Genomic DNA, 20,191 nt, shown 5'->3' on the forward strand with positions numbered 1-20,191 from the left:
ACTCTTATCTATACCTCTTATTTAGTCCTTAGACAAGCCCTACTGGGGAGGTGATATTATCCTTTCTCAGAGAGAATGACTTGCTCAGGGTCCAAGAGTTCTAGCAAAAGGCACAGTTAGTATTCAAGTTCTGTTCTCTTAGAATTCCCTCTGATTTTTTAGGGCCAGGGCTGTTGATATACCCTGACTGCCACCAGGGGTCACACTAGCCAATTTGGATCAATCAGTGAGTACAACTGGATCTAAATGTGATTAATTATATAACTATGGCCTGTCCAAGTTTAGGTCTATGAAAATTGCAACATGAAACTGAGGCATTATAAAGGATTACTGGGAAAATAAAAATATGTTTGAATATCTCTACCCCTTTTTTTTCTGGCTTAAACAGAAATAAAGGAAGATAAAACAGCATGAATCCAACCCAACAGGCAGCATGACCAGAAGCTTGTATCCTGTATACCTGGCAGTTGGCCAAAAAATGATCTGCTCAACTTTCCTAGTGATGACAGGAGGGTGATATCAGTGTTTAAAAACCTGCTGTATAGCACAGGGAACTCAGCTCGGTGCTCTGTGATGACCTAGATGGGTGGGATTGGGGTGGGGGAGGGAGGTCTAAGAGGGAGGGGACTAGGTATCCATATAGCTGATTCACTTCATTGTACAGCAGAAACTAACATAACATTGTAAAGCAATTATACTCCAATAAAAAATGATAATCAAAAAAGAAATAAAGGGCTTCCCTGGTGGCGCAGTGGTTGAGAATCCGCCTGCCGATTCAGGGGACACGGGTTCGTGCCCCGGTCCGGGAAGATCCCACGTGCCGCGGAGCAGCTGGGCCCGTGAGCCATGGCCGCTGAGCCTGCGCGTCCGGAGCCTGTGCTCCGCAACGGGAGAGGCCACAGCAGTGAGAGGCCCGCATAACTCAAAAAAAAAAAAAAAAAAAAAAAGAAATAAAAACGAGGTGAATATAGTGTAAGCATTAGGACAAAGCTGCTGACAGTTGTTGGTGCTGTTTTGTTCGCTATCAAAGTGTTTAAGTTTGGTTGTCTGTATTAACTTTTCAGTGGTTACAATCCCCAGAATTCTTGCTTCTCAATGGACAAAGCTCAGGCTGGGATTCTTACCAAGGTTTCATAGGACAAAATAGAGAAAGTTAGCGTATCTCAAACAACGTTTGCATTCTACGAGACAATTACATCTGACTGAACCATCAACAATACATTCACACTCCATAAACAAGTTTTTCTGCAAATGTTTATTTAGAAAGATTTTAAAGAAATGTCACTGTGTCTGTGGCAGTTTCTTTAGGTGAAAAAAGTGCTAACAATTACTATGGAAACCAAGACGCAGGCAATGAGGAGCAAAATCAGACCTATACGACAATATTTTGAATGCTTCTCTTGCTCTTCTTCCTTTTTCAGTAAGGTATCAAAACCGGGTGTGTACATGTCTCCCAACCAAAACCGTAGGTCATTAGGATTTTCCTAAAAGAAAATTACACGAAGAATAGGATCAGTCAGTGTTACAGACTCAATGAGATTGCAGAACAAGACTGTATAGGTACTTTACGTCCATATTCACACTCTCCTAAGTGAGGTTTAAGTGTCACTGCTCAAATAAGAGAGGCTAGGCTTCCCGGAATAGCAGGAACATGTAGTTACAGCCTCCTGGCTGACCAGGAATCCTCAGCTTCAACCTGTAGGTCTGCATGAGAATTCATTAGGTAGTCTGCATGGCTTACTGAATAAATTGCTCACATTGCAGGGTCAGAAACACAAGAGTGTTTCTGTCATCTTTTCGCTAATTTTGTGTCCCTTACAACTCATAGATACTGTGTGTCAATCAGGTTAGTGAGTTGAAATAAAATGAAAATTCCTTGCCTTAGTGGAGCCTTGGGGGTTTGATTTTGTTAGCATAATAGGGATAAAGATGTTTGCTGAGTTTTTCAGTAAATCTAGAAGCTGACTTCCATGGAAGGAGGAGTAAGACCAAGAGTAAAGAGTCTTTTCCATGCTTCTCAATCTTCTGGTCTTCCTTGTAGCGGAATACAGCATGTTGGCATGCAGAAACTCTGGCACTGTTTGACCTTCTGGAGAAAGGACCCAGTATATCCTTTCCCACATCACCTCCTAGTCCCCATGTCTCTGATTCTTTCACTGGCCTTGTCTCCCATTCAACCCTGAGAAATTGTCTTCAACTCAATTTCATCTCCTATGTCCAATGAATCATCTGCAAACTCTACTGTCTATACATCTAAAACATATATATACACACACATATAGATATTTTTTCCCTCCTATTTTCTCCTGCTGTTTTTCAGTGCTAATGATTCAGTGTCTATACCTGGCATCTAGTAGACATACAACAAATTTATGGTGAATGCTGAGTCTCTATTTTCATAAACCCACTTCAGGCCTTATTATTTCTCATTTGGAGTATTGCAATGGCTTGTAGCTGGGCTGCCCACCCTCTCTCTGCCTCTCTAGGCTCAGTGGACTTAAAGTCAGACAGTTTCCATGGCTGGACACAAGGGTAATGAACTAGCTTCAGACTGCTAAAAGAGGAAGGGAAGCTGGGTGGATTCTGGTGATGGCAATATAACTCTTCCATCACATCGCTACTAGGTTCAACTTCCCAGTCTTAGAAAAGCGAAAACATTAAAATAAAATTTGGATGACCTGTGCAAAAGGATAGGTGATTTAAAAACCCTTGCCTACTTCACTCTTACCCTTCATTTGTGTCTGTGTCCTAATCAGAGGCCTGCACTTTGCCTGCAAGTTTAAGGCCTCATTCTTCAGTAAGAACTTCCATAATGGAGACTATCCTTTCTTACATTCTGCCTATAGCTTGCCTTTGTAACTAAATATGGGCTTCTTTTCTCCTTTCTTATTCATAAAGTTATTAATTTAGAAAAATGGGAGTGGCCAAAAGCACATGGAACTTTCATGGCCTGTAAAGTAGTTGAAAAGGTTTCAGAAATTAGGTTGGGGGCTCTGTCTGCTAATTAGGAGATATGGGTAGGGATGGTGATGAAAGAAGTTGAAATGATGAGGTCAAGAAGAGATCCTAATAAAAACAAAAGCCATGACTTCCAGAAGCATCTCTCAAAATAGCATCAAGAGGTCTACATACAAGCCTCTGACCTGACGGGCCTCTGCTCTGAGGTGAGTGTACAGGTAGAAGACGGGTGGGGAGGGGGCCGGCCCTGGTTTTCATAAAGCAATGCATCCAGCAATTCACGTTCAGTCTTCCTAAGCATAAGTCATGGTATTGTCCAACAAAATATTACCCCTCAGTGCCAATAATGTTCAGTTTCCTTAGCCTTACATTTGAATTTTTGGTTTTTTTTTGAGTCTGTTTGTTAGCTTCCCCCCCCCGCCCCATTATTCTATTACTTAAACTGTAGCTCCAGCAAAACTGGACTACTTATTGTTCTGACAAACTCTCTCATACTCTTCCATATGTGCCTTTTCGCTTGCCACTTTTGACAGAAGAGGGCCTCTCCACTCATACAAACAACCTATGTCTTCTGGAATTGTACACATTCTTCAAGTCCAGCATAAATTAACTTTTTCATAAGGGCTTCTTTTAATCCAGTGTGACTTTGTCCTCTTCTGAATCTGCACAGCACTTTCCACTATTCTTCCTATCCTCTATCCACTATCCTCTTCCTCTGTCTTGTCATTTCCTCTGTCCTGTCTAGAGTTATTGTTATTTTGCTCAGTTAGATGAAATTTTGAGGGCCAGGAGAGTCATATTCATCTTCATAGTCCCTTTGTCATTCATGTAAACAACAAAGAAAAGAATAGAGGCTCTAGCATACAGTCAAGAAATGTTTGTTAAATAAATCAATACACTTTTTCCTAGTTGCAGAAGGTTATTTCCTAGAGGTATTGATCTTTAGATTCCTGATAAAAAACACAAGATTATTGTTGCTGGGGGGAGCATCTGTTATGGAAACATCTCTGGAAAAGAGGCTACATTAAGGAGGAGATACACTAAATCCACTAGGAGACTAAGAAACTCCAAAGACTTTGGACATTATTTCAAGGAGTGCACACTTGAGATTTTTAAAAGTGTAGGACTTTAGAGGGACATAATGCTGTCCCCTTCAGCAGGAAAAATCTGTAGGTGATTAAAGTATGGGGTTTAGAATAGACATACATTGTTAAAGGAAGTGTACTTGGAAAATGTCAGACCTTTCTGGCCCTAGGGTGGGCAGAGGCAAGCCAAGGCTGGGTAGGAATCCAGTCCACTCAGAAAACAGAGGGCCTCTCTCCCTGCTTTGCAGGTATTCCTAGACCCTCTATTTGATGGGTGACACCAGGGGGAAAAAAAAGAAAAACTTGAATTGGGTTTAAGCTGGGTGAATGAGTTCATTGCATACTTTTCCTGTGTTGAAATGTTTTTGTTTTGTTTTGGTACTGAGACACAGGAAAATGTCCAAAATGTAAATCTGCAATCTTAAATCACTGAGTAGGCTTGAAATAAAATGATCTTTGATGAGAACTGCCTTGCACAGTGCCTAAGACAGAGCATTTAGTCAATATTTTTGAGTAAATGTAGAATAAGGAACTCTTAAGTATTCATGAACACAGATGATCACAAAACTAGAGGAAAACATACTTAATCTGGCAAATTAACTTTCAAAACCTGATACCTTCCAGGTAAACCCTTCTTCTGTGTCACACCATTTCTTTCTCTCTACACTGTAGAGATGCTGGTAATTGCTGAAATTGTAAAACACAAAAAACATAAATAAACAAAACTACTGACTAGGAGAGAGAAAGTGAAGCCAGAGGCCAAAATGACCTGAAATCTGGAAATTTTGTGCCTAGTGGAGAGTGCCTTTCACCTCAGTACCCATTTCTTTTAGGATTATTTAACTGATCTCCCTTGTCAATTAAAGGAGTTGATTCTTTGCCTTGGGTACCTTCAGATGCCCAGAGAGGTTTGTGTGCAGGGAATGCTTGTCATATTCCTCAACGGTCCATGAAGGATTCTTTTTTCTTTCTTCCATAGCTTCCTCCAAACTCACATCACCATATAGTGGGTTATTCTTCAGAACTGATGACAGGGATGGAGGGGGGCTCTCTGTGGTCACAGCACCCTCCGCACTGGATCTCCTCATTCGTTGAGCAGTAATATTCTTCTTCTCTCTCTGTCAGGAGGCACAGTGACAAAGTTTGTCTTACCAATAGGCCACTGATGACAAGGAAGGCAACGTGAAATAATTGTACCTGAAAGCTTGCTGATTCTGCCTGGAAGCCCAACAGATTAGGACAATGAATGAAGGAAGAATTCTAGGATCTAGTTTGACCTAGGATCCTACCATTAATTGAGTTATTTCTTTGCATGTGATCTTGTTGAGCTTCAGTAATCATTCATTAAAATGTTATTTTATAACAACAGAGAAAGGACAATGTTCTTTAATTCAAATAGTAGAATTCTAAACAACACCATTTTCCCCCAGCTTATTTGCACTGAGATTTGACATTTTATTTCTTTCTACTTGTGCATTCCATGACTGATTGAAAAAAATTAACATTGCTGTATTAATCCAGCAAAATCAAGATTAAAAGGCATTTTATAGATATGCCTTGGCTTTCATGGGAACTCCCTTAGGACTCTTATTTCAGGCAGCTTGGAGAACTGGACTAACTTAGCATTGCAATCCTATACGTAGCTACAGACCAGCTGGCTATTGGAAGGTTCTAATTCTGACTTTTAGATGTTTAAAAACTTTTTTTTTTTATTAAAGCATGATATATATGTAGAAAAGTGCATATATTATAAAAGTGCGTATATTATAAATTTTCACATACCAAATAAACCCAAGATATATCAAGAAACAAACCATTACCAGCACACCTCATGCTGCCTTCTAGTTACTATCCTCTCCCTCCCTAAGGATAACCAGTAGGATAACAGCATATGTCAGTTTCATTTATATAAATGGAATCATACAAAGTGGTTTTTCTGTGTCTGGTATGACCTTCATATTTTTACTTTGCTTTTTTTTCTTATGACTACAAAACTATCACAAAGGTAGAAAAATTTAAGATTAAAATTTGTTCATTGGCCAAATAAAATTGAGAAGAAAAAAAGTTTATAGTAACGTCTCATTTATGATGGGGCATCACGGGAGAGGAACTTCACATAAGTTATTTTTTGGAACACTTAGGTTTAACCCTTAAAAACTGGTGACATATTTCATTAATTTACAGGAATTTTTTCAATAAATGTGTTTCACATATCTCAGTCTTCTTAGAGAAGTTTCAATAGCAATTAATATTTTTCTGAGTTATATTTATAATCATTAATACACTGATTCCCTCAGCATCTATTGGGGTATATAGGTCACATTAAATATGTGTTTATATAAGCTAAGTTGTGAACTAATATTATATATAGTTTCCTTCTGAAATGGCTGGCAAGAAAACATCTAGATAAAACCATTCACATTCTCTTTGGCCTTAGGTTTATCTAATTTTCTTAATCCAGACATTTTTCACATACTTAGTGATCAACTTGGAGATCATCTCTGACTTTCAACTTGGAGATCATCTCTGACTTATTAGGTCGTTGGTCTGCTCAAAATCAATTTATATTCCATAATATTGAAGTTTGTAATGAAATAATAAATCATCTTGACTTAGTGTTTATCTTTAAGATGGATGACCTCATGAAAAATGTTTCTGAATTGAGAAAAAACAATTTGATACAAAATTTAGATAGTTTCAGTTTAGCATAATTCTGACTCAAGTTTTTTTCTTCAAGGCTAGATATCTTTGATTATCTTTGAAAAGAAATAATTCTTCTGACATTGAAAAATTGACTTTGTCAGTTTTCTTGCCTGCTGGACTATTCCTTGAGCTTCTTAAATAAGAAAGCTCTATAAATCAGAAAAATACAGTTTCGGGGGTTAAGAAAAAATAATACTTTCTATTACAATGTATAAAGACCTTGAAAAACTAATATACATAAGACAGAAAAATAATCAGAGCTATTTTTAAAAGAACATTCAAGCCCTTAATTCTAAACTATATTCTTGAATGTTTGATGTTCATCCTAGAACTTGGTGCCATTTATTTTTGCATTGCATGACAATTTCATGTCTGAAGGACATGTGAAGGGAAAATTAATAGAATAACTTTATTAAGAATTTTATGGAAGAAATAGAAAATACTAATCATTGTTGAGGTTCTTTTGTATTTTGATAAATTTTTTCAAAATCTCTTAAGAAAGGAAACAGAGCATGTATTTGAGTTTACCTTTTCACTCCACATTCTAGATGGACTACATTTAACAAAAGGAAACTCAACAGTAATTCCATTATTTTACTCATATAAGCTCTAAAATAACTTTTTCTTAAAAATACTTAAAGGAAAGTAACACTTCAAAGCTTACTTAGGCTCTTCTGTATTAACCATTACTTTGTCCATTTACCCTTTATACACTTTAATCATTATTTATGTCATTTATGTATAAGTAAGCTATCATTTAATAGAAAGAGTGATATAGAAGACCTTCAGACAGACAAACACTGAGAATATACAATTAATAGGCCAAAACAGAAGGAATCTCTAAAAAATGTACTTCAGTAAGAAGAAACCTGGGCCTCCCTGGTGGCACAGTGGTTGAGGGTCCGCCTGCCGATGCAGGGGATACGGGTTCGTGCCCCGGTCTGGGAGGATCCCATATGCCGCGGAGCAGCTGGGCCCGTGAGCCATGGCTGCTGAGCCTGTGCGTCCGGAGCCTGTGCTCCGCGACAGGAGAGGCCACAGCGGTGAGAGGCCCACGTACCGCAAGGGGAAAAAAAAAAAAAAAAAAAAAAAGAAGAAGAAACCTGATAATAGAATGAAAGATTAAGTGGCAAGAAGGAATGCTAGGCAAAACAAAGGAAAAAAAAAAAAAAAAGAAAAAACTGACAAATATATACAGAAATCTAAGGAAGCACTGATTTTATGGTAGAATAGAAATAATAATAACCACTAATTTGTGAGTTTTAAGATAAGAGAAAACTGAAACTGTACAGTTAATAGTTTAACAGATATATTTAATTAGGAAATTTTAAGAAATCATTTCAGTGAGAGTATTACTAAAAAATAGAGAAAGAATGTATAGCTTCTAAATTGGTAGAGCAGAAGAAAAAGGATAAAGGAAAATTAATCTAAAAGGTAAGAAACCTGAAACAAAGAATATAGAGGAGAAAGTCTTAGGAAAATAGAAAAAATTTTGAAATAATCATGTTAAATGTAAATAGACTAAACCCTCTATTTAAATGACAGACTGTCATATCAGATTTTTAAAATTAAATTTAATTATATAATATTTACAAGAGAAATACCTAAAATATAAGGACTCAGAAAAAATGAGAGTGAAAGTATAAAAAAAGATATAGCAGGCAAATATAAAGAAATAAGAGCTGGTATTTGACTGGTTAAATACTCAGCAATTTTGTTTTGCCTTCCTGAGTACAAGGGATGACTGTCTTTATTAGGCTGTTTGAAGTTAAACTGGGGACAGCTCTTCTGATGATGTGTGGACAAAAGTAACAGAGACCACTTCCAAGCTAAGCCCCTGAATTCTCCAACAAGATTTTTGGCTCACTCTTCCTCACTTTCCATTTCTGTGTCACTGTAAGCAAGGATTGTGAGATGGCAGAACTTTAAGATGAAAGAACTTCATACTGCTATGGAAAAGAGTTGATCCCCAAACCCATCTGCCCTTCCTCAGACATGCACAAGAATGCTTTTCTTCTTTTTAGTTAGAGATATTTTGTCACTACAGTGTAGCCTAGCCTACGTTCCTTAATACAGAAAGTGATATCTTGAAATTCTACAAATGTGGGCATTGGCTTAGCAGTCAAGAAGTGGAAAGGGATGAAAGGGATATTGGAAGCCAGATTGATGGTTATTCACATAATACAGTGAAAAATGTTTGGTATAAGTGTCATCTGTGGTCATTTGGAATCTAATCCCCTGTAGCTGTATGAGTGGTATTATAAATAATCAGAGCATTTATGTACAAGGATCACAGTGCTGGTGTAATACAAGAAAAAGATGACATTAGAGAAAGAACTGAATAGTTTGCAAGAAGAGAGTAGAGAAACTCTGGAAATTTGATGCCTTCTATTGTTAAAAATCTGACTGTTTATAGACCTCAAACACTAAGATATAGAATCATTTAAAAGAATGGATTGAGGTAAAAAAAAAAAAAAGCGGATTAAAACTTCTTAGCTGGGACTTCCCTGGTGGCGCAGTGGTTAAGAATCCGCCCACCAATGCAGGGGACACGGGTTCGATCCCTGGTACAGGAAGATCCCACATGTCGCGGAGCAGCTAGGCCTGCATGCCACAACTACTGAGTCTGCGCTCTAGAGCCTGTGAGCCACAACTACTGAAGCCTGCACTCCCTAGAGCCTGTGCTCCACAACAAGAGAAGCCACTGCAATGAGAAGCCCGCACACCGCAACAAAGAGTAGCCCCCGCTCACAGCAACAGAGACCCAATGCAGGCATAAATGAATGAATGAATGAATGAATGAATAAATAAATAGAAAAATCAAATGAAACATTAAAAAATAAAAACAAACTCCTTAGCTGAACGAAGTGACTCAGGGTAAAGGTCCTGTTAGGGTGTGGTTTCAAAACTATTATTCCTGACTGCTTCCAGGTGTTTGTCGTTGAGTTAAAGGATGGAGAAATTGAGGTAGAAAAGCAAACCATTAAAGCCTACTTGACGGATTCCCCTGGTGGTCCAGCGGTAAAGAACCCACCTTCCAATGCAGGGGATGCAGGTTTGATCCCTGGTCTGGGAACTAAGATCCCACATTCTGCGAGGCAACTAAGCCCGTGCACCACAACTGCTGAGTTCGCGCATCTCAACTAGAGAGCCTGTGTGCCACAAACTACAGAGCCCACGTGCCCTGGAGCCCATGCCCCACAGGTAGAGAGAAGCCTGTGACAGGAGAGAGGCCCGAGAGCTACAACGAAGACCCGACACAGCAGAAGGAAGCCCTCGCAACGCAGCCAAATAAAAGAAAAAAAGCCTATTTGAGAGCTATGCCTTAAGAGAACTTAAGATGTGTGTATTGACCTATAGAACTGACCGCAACAAAATAGATATGATTACATTAATAAATAGCTCACACTAAGTTTTAGAAGATATGTATCACCAAAGAAACCACAAGCCTGGACCTAAAAGCTTTTGATTGTTCAAAATTATAAAACAAAACAATAACCCTATGCCTCCAAATATCCATAAATAGGAGTAAATTTTGAAGCTTCTACAGTCTCAAGGGAGGGCCCACTCTGATATGGCAAAAGAGAATGATGAACAAGGGGCAGCTTCCTAGTGGGTAGGACTGGGGACCCTAGAGAACAATGCAGCAGGAAGTCTTCTAAAAAGCAGAATCATGGCCTAATCCACCTTCCCCACCTTCAAGGAAGGAGACCCACACACATTATTTTCAGTGGAATCTCAGAATTACTTTGGGTAGTGTCTGTCGTCTGTCATTTTTCCCTTCAGAAAGGAAGAATTACTGTAGCGATCCCATTCTTATTCCAACAAAGATTATAGGATGATATGGTTGGGACATCTGCTAAATGTAGTGACTGGCTCACTTTGGTGTTAGTACCTCTGGGGAAGGATGAATGCTGTGTGTAGGAAGATGAAATATATAAGTATATATATGTTTAACAGAATGATAGACTGTGGCAGAGTCTGGCTAGGTGCTCAGCAAACCCATTTCTTCTTCATGGGCATACAACAGCTAGATTGGGACATAGGCTTGACCCCTAAAATCCCTGATCCTTGGCTTAGTCTCTCTCTCTTTTCTAGCTACAAGCATCATAAAAATTCTGATATAATAGAGACTCAAAAAGGAACAGTCTGGGTTCCACTTGGAAGCAAGCCACTAGGATAATTTTCCCACCCACAACAGATCTTGTGTGAATGACAGATATATTTTATTGAGTCAAGTCACTAAGAATTTGGGCATATTTGTTTCCACAACATAATTTAGCCTGACTAACTACTAAGAAAGTATATATATCAGACAAAATAAACTTTCAGGTAAAAGACTTTGTTAGGTGAAGAAAGTGTTGGTGGAAAATGAATAAATGGCATAATCAGTAAAATATAATATTTCTAAACTTGTATGCCTCTAGTAAAATAATCTCAAATATATAAAGCAAAACTTGAGATAACTAGGAGAAATTTATACATATAATTTTTTACCAAGCAGATAAAACATTATTAAATATAAAGAGGGTTTGAACAATGAAACCAACACATTTGATCAAAGACATTGATGTCATTATTCAATGACTAAAAATACTCATTTAAAAAATACATTGAATATTTACAAAAATTGGTAATGTCCTGGACTCTAAAAGAAATTTCAAACATTCAATATTATATAGATCATGCTCTTTGATCACAGACAACTTATTAGAAATTTAGACATTAATATCAAAAAGATAATGTAAATTACCACATTTTGTCAAAATTAAAACACACATTTCAAATAAATGATGGGAATTAAAAAACTTAGGCAGAATGAAAATGAAAACTGGAGCTGAAATAGCTTTTGAGGGAGTATTATAAGCATATATGCTCACATTATAAAAGCAGAATGAGAAAATTAATGAAGTAATAAACATCTAATTCAAAGCCTTAAAAGGAAACCGCAGAGTAAATCTAAGAAAATAGTCAACATGAAATAATAAGGATAGAAGGAGAAATCAATAAATATGATGAAGAAAAATAACCCAAATATACAACGAAGAGAATCAACCATATTGAAAGCTATTTCTTTGAAAAGGCTAAACCGATTAAAAATATCTCTGGTAATACTTCTCAGGAAAAAAAAAAAGATACAAACTCACAATGTTAGAAATGTAAAAGGAGCATGAGAAGTTACATAGCAAAGATTAAGAAGTGTAATAGGAGTATACTCTGAGTAACTTTAAGAATTTACATGCAATTGGGCGATTTCCCACATAATATAACTTACAAAATTTAATTAAGGAAAAAATAGGAAATGTTAATAAACCAGTGATCATTTGACTAACCGAATCAATAGTTTAAAATCGACCCCAACCATACACAGGTTTAGGAACACCAGGCTGAATGAGTGTTGTAATCAGCACTCAGACATTCTTGAAACAGATCATTTCTATCTTACTTCTATCTCATTTCTATCTTGTTGAACTCTTCCGGAATATAGAAAAACAAGGAATACTCCCCAACTCATTTTATGAAGTTGGTATAAACTCCAGACAAGGGCAGTAGATAAAAGAAAAGGTAATTTTTTTTTGTTTTGTTTTTTATTTGCGGTATGCGGGCCTCTCACCGCTGCGGCCTCTCCCGTCGCGGAGCACAGGCTCTGGACGCGCAGGCCCAGCAGCCATGGCCCATGGGCCCAGCCGCTCCGCAGCATGTGGGATCCTCCCGGACCAGGGCACGAACTCGTGTCCCCTGCATCGGCTGGCAGACTCTCAACCACTGCGCCACCAGGGAAGCCCAAGAAAAGGTAATTTTTTATAGGCCAATTTCTCTTATAAACATAAATTAAAAAATCATTAATAAAATATTGCTAAACAGAATCCTACAATATGTATATTTTATATACTAGGATAGGAAAGATTTATACCAGAAAAGGATGTTTTACCAGGAGGATGGTTTAATATTCGAAGATTAATGCGACTCACCAATTATCAGGAAAGAAACAACACAGAAGTTTGCAGTACATTCTGAAAAATTTTGGAAAATATTTAAACATATTTAGAGCAAATTTCCTAGCAAGATGGAAATCGTAGGGAACTTTCTTAAACTAAGAGAGTCTGCCCAAAACTTCCAGGGCACTGTTTACTTAATGGTTCAAATATTAGAAGCATTTATCTTGGTTTCAGAATTAATACAAGGATGCCAGTAATCACAAACATTCATACGTTATTGCAAAGTTCTGAGCAATACACTAAAAATTAAATAAATGAATCAAAGGAATAAGGGTTGTAAATAATGAAACAAAACAGTAGATGACATGATTATCTACAGGGATATTTACCATCAAAGTAAAATAGATTTTAATACAATTTCTGGATTCAAAATCAATAGCATATGTAATACTTCATTATAAAACATGATTTAAAAGGTCCTATTCTTAAGAGCAGTAATTACTATCAGTATTTAGATATAAACCTTACAACTATATGCAAAACTTCTATGTGGAGAATTATAAGACATAATTGAAGGCTATACGAAGAGCATGATAAATGGAAATATATACCATGTTCATGAACTGGGAGAATCAAGATCATAAAGACTTCCATTTCCCCAGTTTGGTCTACACATACAATGTAATTCCTATCATAATCATAATGCAAACAAGGCATTTCGTTTATTTTGCACATATGAGCTCACAGACAACTTTTCTTGGAAAGCAGCTCCCCACTGACCACAATAATTCTGTTTTCCAAATTGCTAGAATGGTTACCTTTATGAAACACAAATTTGATCATGTGATCCTCTTGCTTAAAAATTTTCATCAACCCCTCCAAATTTTCAGGATAAAATTGAAAAATCTAGACAACACCCTCTGAAGCCTTCCTGGTCTGACCCAGACCTCTCTTTAACCCCCTCTCCTGCCTTCCTCTCCATGTAACCAGGGCTCTGGAGTCCCACATGTGTTCCTGTGACACACAGAGTGCTTTTAATACAGTTTCAGTGCTAGGGGCATTTGGGTCTCATCTGGGAGCAGTGTGATGGGACAAAGTGGATAATGCTTCTGGCAGCATACCATTCAAGGGTGAATTTCTGACCCCAATGGAGATTTTGTGAACTGTGTAAATTTAGCATAACTTGATAAATCATGTCCTGATAATTGCCTGAGCAGCTTAGTGATGCTCCTCAATCTACTTCCTAGACAATAAATTAAGTACCTCAAAAGTCCTATATAACATTTGCCCAAATATAAGCTTAAAAATGGGAGCCTATTGCACATAGGAGGCTGTTCTTTTTGAAATAGGAAATGGAGTATTGGGAATAGAGACAGTCCAGAAGGCATGACACGTGTTCAGAGACAGATTGTGAAATACAGTTATGATATACCAAAAAAAAAAAAAAAAACTGAGATAGAAAGAAGAGACATTAGAATTTAAGGGGAAAAGAGTTATAAGACTGAAAAAAAAGTGAGGAACGGTGATTAGGAAATACACCCAGTAAATGACATTGTCTAGAAACCAAGCGAAGAGCAACCTCTTTACCCCTGGTCTTTTGTTCCAGTTCACAGGTTTAGTACAGAAATCCCCTGGGTTGTCAAACAGATGTGATGGAAGCCAGAAAAAGATATAAGAAATAGATTAACCTGAAAAGATTCTGAAGTCTAACTGCTAATCAGAAAAAAAAAATCCCACCACAATATTTGAAAAAACATGTTTTATCATTTATACCAAAAAAAAAGAATCAGCTTTTTCCTTTTATTACCTCGTTTTATAAAGGGATTGGCAGAAATATTTGGGATATAATTCCAAATGCCTTCATCAGATACATGCCCCAAATTATTTTAACAACCAGAAACATTAGGTTTTGGCAAAAGTTTGTTCATTGCACTGAAAAGAAATTTATTAGGAAGCTTCTTTATTTCTCTAGTTGAAAGAATTTAAGAAGTATAAATCTAGTGGAATCAAGAAATATTTGCTTGTACTCTCTCCCTGCAAATACAGGTGACCTGTGTATCCACAAAGAGGGAGTGAACAGTGTCTGGAGATACTGGCGTGCCTGAGGACATCTGTGCTTACTTTTCTATACGTATGGTATTGCTTCCGTTTGTGTAAAATGGCTTAGAGAATTGCCTCTGAAGGTGGAATGTGAATTTTAAAAAAGCTTAAAAGATAAATCATGGATATAAATACAGTACTCTGTTTGGTTTTTTGGTTTTTTTGGCCATGCAACATGGCATGCAGGATCTTAGTTCCCTGACCAGGGATCAAACCTGTGGTGCCTGCTGTGAAGTACAGAGTCTTAACTACAGGACTGCCAGGCAAGTCCCTAGGAGATCTTTGTTTTAACTGTTGCGTTACTACCAACGTTGAAGGCAATGTTTGTAGGCTAAGTCCTTTGACATTCCATGAGGTAGTCTGAATTCTAAACACCATGCACATGGAGGGTATGAGACCAAAGGGTAAGCTGACACAAATCTGAAGTTTGTGTGGATTTCATGGGAGTATAAAATCTAACTGCTTGAGTTAGCCACATAGCTTGACAGATGTATTGACTACATCCTCTAACACCTACATGCTCACATACCCCCCTGCATCCAGAAAAATGCAAGTGGTATTATTGGCTATTTTTCAAATTCTAATGATAGGGTAATTTTAACACATTTTGGAATACTGGCAAATGATGATGATGATGATGATGATGATACACATTTCTTATACTCTTATAGGAAACCCTGTCAATTGTTTTTACCTTGTTTTATTTGCTCTCAGTTTTAAGGAAATATGTAAAATGAACATTATCCTAATTTTGCAAATGGAAATACTAAGGCATGGACTGAATAAGGGCCATAATTTATGTCTCTCAAATTGGTTTATTGTGGATTTGAGACAAGAAACCAAGTTTCAAATCTCTTTATTCAACGTTCTTCCACTTGGCATAATGTCTCCCCAGCAGAATGAGACATTAAGCCAACAGAGCGAGGGTTTTAAATTATGAACTATTTAACAGCTGCCTACCACCTTCTGCATCCCTAAAACCTAAATTCACCTGGTATATTCAGTGCCTTATTCCAGGTATCACCACAGCTACTTAAAACATTTTTTTAAATTAATTAATTAATCTATTATTATTATTTTTTTGCTGTGTTGGGTCTTCGTTTCTGTGTGAGGGCTTTCTCTAGTTGCAGAGAGCGGGGGCCACTCTTCATCGTGGTGCGTGGGCCTCTCACTATTGTGGCCTCTCTTGTTGCGGAGCACAGGCTCCAGACGCGCAGGCTCAGTAGTTGTGGCTCATGAGCTCAGTTGCTCCGCGGCATGTGGGATCTTCCTGGACCAGGGCTTGAACCCGTGTCCCCTGCATTGGCAGGCAGATTCTCAACCACTGTGCCACAAGGGAAGCCCCCTTAAAACTTTTATACGTTCATTTCTTTTAGATTTATTTTTTTTGCCAATGAATATATCACTCCTGGATATTAAGATCCAGCCAAGGACAGAAGAATTACTTATTGACATTATTGACATATTGCAATCTAAAGTAGCGAATATAATTGTTTTTACTCATAATCTGTGCCACACCTACTCAACTAACTAAATTTGTAATTGATTTACTCCTTCTCTCCAAGCATTATTTCAGTAGTATATTGAACTGAAATATTTATTCAGTCATTTAACATTTTATTTTAGGGTAAAAGTATAACTTAATAAAGTTTATCTATAGTTTATAATTACCAATAACATATTCAAAGACATATGAAGCAGATTTTTACCTTCTTGGTTTGCCCTGAATAACTATATCAACACATCAGGGCCTGTTGAAAGAGATGCCCTTTAAAAATTTGCATTTCATTCAGGTTTAGGAACAACATTCAACAGAGCTTTAAACTGTGAAGTTCCACAAGAAGGAAATAGGTCAGCTCCAGTACTAAACAAAAGATGTTAAATCGATGTGTTCCAACCTCAAAGGAATTTATTGGATATGTTTTCTTAGACTAAACTTCATAGCACAGGAGGGCCAAGGTTCTCTGAATTGAGTTTTGAATCTTTTTATTCCATGATATAAACAATAAGACAAAGGAGAAATTTCATCACATTTAACTTAAACAAAACACAAAAAAAGCAACCACCAAAAAGGTGTGTATGGATAGGTTTTGAGGATTACAAAAGGGAAGAATGTAAAATTTTTGAAAAGTTAGTTTTCATAATAGGCTGCCTTACAATGGAAATAAATTAAAATCCTCATAGATGGAGGAAACACTTACATAATCATCCAAGTGTACTTGATTTTGAATGATCTCATGATAAAGGTCCCGAGGAGCCCACAAACACACCACAAAGGAGTCACTTTACACCAGGACTCATGAGTAGCAACTGTTTCTTAAAAGAAAACAAATTTCTGTTTAGGGAATTTGAGCCACTCCAAAGGATTTAATGATTTGCAGGGGTTTGCAGGTCAGTCACATCTGTTCTGAAATGACATGCTTCTTCCTGTTTCTAAATTGACTAACCCTTAACCCCATTAGCCCTCACATCTTAAACAAAGATTATTCCTGTTTCATGAGCTGTGCAACAGTCAAGTTTATTTATGTTTATTTCAGCACATGGAACTCATCACAGTTTTATTCTTCTCCTTTGGTTAGCAAAAAGAAGGAAGATACAAAAGAAGCAAGCAAGAAATGAAGTCTGGGTTTGAAGGCTGATTGTTAAGTCTTGCCCACATGGACACCTGTGGAAATAAAAGAACCTCTAAAATAATAGCCAGCACCTTTCCCAGGTGGAGAGTTCTCTCTGTTTTCTTTCTTTCCATCATAGGTTGTCATTGTTCCACTGTTTGAGTCTCCTTTGCATGAGATGAAAGGGAGTCAGTCTAAATGAGGCAGAAGCAAGATTCAGTTCTCTCAGAGGCCATGCATGAGCCCACACAATGTAAGCTTCTGATGTTTTATGCTTAGACTAACCAAAAGATAGAGGTAGGGTTCCCCCCAGAGCCTTATTTGCAAATGTAGTAATTGATTTGAAAAAATTTGAAGGGAAGGTATAAAATGAGGGCTAGGCAAAATCTAAAATGACAGGCTGAGAAGCTAGTGCTTGGAGGAAAACGAATGGTTGGGAAAATTCACAGAATTTATAAAGTGATCAGAGAAAGTCTCCTTATGTTAAGGAAGAGAGAAAGACCTTTTCTATGGCAAGTGTGAGCAGCTACTTTGTACTCCGTTTCCTATAGCTTTCTTTTTGCACAAATGATGAAATGGCCAATAATGAGAAAGAAGCAAGCCCCTGCCCGCATATTTATGTGCTCCCAGATCTTACCTGTGAGTAGATGAGGTTTTGCCAGTGCTGTGCAGCAGGGTAATTCCCTCCCGGAAACCTCACCAGACTGGCCTGAAGAAGGGCTGAGTTCCTCATTAAAGACCTCACGTCAAGCTGCAGGAATTTGTCAGGATGGTTGTTATTTGGCAAAACGGAGAGATCCATGTCTCCCTTCATCTACGGTGGAAAACAAAGGCAAGCAAGGCTGCTGCTGTCAGAGTTGTCCATTATTAATGAGCCTGAGAATGCCTGACAGGCATCTGAAACCAGGTCTCTGGGCCGTGCTCAGAAACTATTCTCGAAATGACACATCCACACACAGGAACAATGTAGCACGCTGCCTTACCTTTCACCGCACACACACACACGCAGGCACTCACGCGTGTGCGCGTGCCTTTAGAGTGCTTGAATGGAACAGTTGGGCCCACACGCGTTAAATTGGATAGGATACCAAAATTAGGTATGCGTAGCACGTAATGTCTCTCCATACAGAGTTAGGAATAACAGTTTAAGAGGAACTACTCTTTGGATAAGGCTGCCAGAATTTCAGGGTTACAGTCCACAGTTTGGAGCACATGAAACAATCACCTGTAGGGAGACATTACTTAATATTTCTCTCTGAACATTGCCGAGCTGACCCAGCTGACTTGGCTCTGCCTGCACAGCCTCACATGTGATATGTGGGATCTTGTTTCTTCTCATGTTTTGACTCCCAGAGTCTCAGGCTCATGTGAAATCTAACCGTGTTTAGGTGGTCAGCTTTAGCTCGAGCAGGGAAATGGCAAGAATTTGATAGTTTGCTACAGTAATTTAGTGCCCTACTGCTTCGACCCATTCTCTATCTGAGGTCTCTTTGACTCTGTTCCTAGCTGTATAAACTCCTGTGATGGGTCTTGGTGTTTACAAAGTACATTTGGAACCAAAGGAGAACATGACTGCTGGGTTTGGATGACGTGCTGTCCTAAGTGAACCCACCTGCTAGTCAGAGAGCCGAGGTGGGAGTGAGGCTGTGGACGGCGTCTTATGCCAGGAAGTGATGATGACTTTAAGGGAGATAAGCTCTCTCATTACAAGCCACTCTGCCTTGGGCAAACCACACTTCTCACCGGGAAAGTGTGGATTTTCATCTAGAGAAAGAGAACATTTCCACTCTTGAGAAGGCATAGGACAGACACATCAGCAGTTTTTAAAAGACATAGGTTGTTATGTTTGTGCCTCTGTGAACCCATCTGATTCAGCAGGAAGGATTTTCTTACAGAGGTAATGAGGTCACATGTGGAATGTATCAGCACCAGATTTCAGAAGAGTGCTCTATAGCTTATTAGACTCAGCAGCTAGGATGTTCTTGAATCAAGCAAGACACTAGAGAGTACTTACCTTCTTTATAACAAAAAGCATGAGGATGTTAAAAAATCATCTGTTCTACTGATAGTTGCAAACTGATTAAACAACCAATGTTTTCTGTAAGAATTTTTGGACCCAAACTCTATCACTGTCTTACAATATTTGAAATAAGTTTGAGTGGTTTTTATCAACACACTTACTGGAGAAAGAGGTACTTCATAATGACAGTTGATAACAAAAGAGTTAAATCACAAGTGTTTGAAGAATCAAGTGTGTTATGTGTATGTGCATGTACTTAGTACTTTCTGGATTTTTCTGGCTGCTGTCAGAACACATCTAATGAACAAGTATTTCTCAGGCTGTTTGCTTTTCCTAAAAGATTCTTTGGGGAATAACACACATCTTCAAGAAGAACCTTACTTCTCTTTGGCTCTCTATATTGGCCAAGTGGAGACACAAAACCCAGATCCAAATATATTTGATTAGAAGTTTTCCTTAGCCAAAGTATGAGGTAGGTGAAATGAGCCTTCAGTTTTCCTTAGGCGTCCTTCCTTTTAGATTCCTCCACCGTGCTTTAGATGCCCAGAGGTTTGTATACTATCTCCTTCTGTTTACAAGTTCAGTTTCTGACTCTCCACATTCTCCCACCATTCTTTGTCTACTGTCACCCCAAAAACCATCAGTTCTTACTTCTCACTACTGTCCCTATGGGTAGCCTACATGACTGATAATCAGGAAATCAAGCTTACTACTCCCTCTCCTGCTACTGGCCAAACCCCAACCCCTCCTCACCCCCAAATCACACCTCTGCTG

At 38.1% G+C, this 20,191-nt stretch overlaps 1 protein-coding gene across 1 annotated transcript; it reads right to left on the reverse strand.

Annotated features, from left to right (window-relative positions):
- Nucleotides 1–1,304: 1,304 nt before the first annotated feature.
- Nucleotides 1,305–18,211, reverse strand: MINAR2 (membrane integral NOTCH2 associated receptor 2; the record flags this gene model as incomplete). The annotated part of the gene is made up of 4 exons (XM_079702852.1): nucleotides 1,305–1,484; nucleotides 4,934–5,161; nucleotides 14,273–14,323; nucleotides 18,035–18,211. 4 exons carry the CDS (start codon nucleotides 18,209–18,211, stop codon nucleotides 1,305–1,307), a joined length of 636 nt encoding a protein of 211 aa, XP_079558978.1.
- Between the last annotated feature and the right edge of the window lie 1,980 nt (nucleotides 18,212–20,191).

The sequence above is a fragment of the Hyperoodon ampullatus genome (assembly GCF_949752795.1).
Source record: "Hyperoodon ampullatus genome assembly, chromosome: 4".
In the NCBI taxonomy this organism is placed as follows: domain Eukaryota; kingdom Metazoa; phylum Chordata; class Mammalia; order Artiodactyla; family Ziphiidae; genus Hyperoodon; species Hyperoodon ampullatus.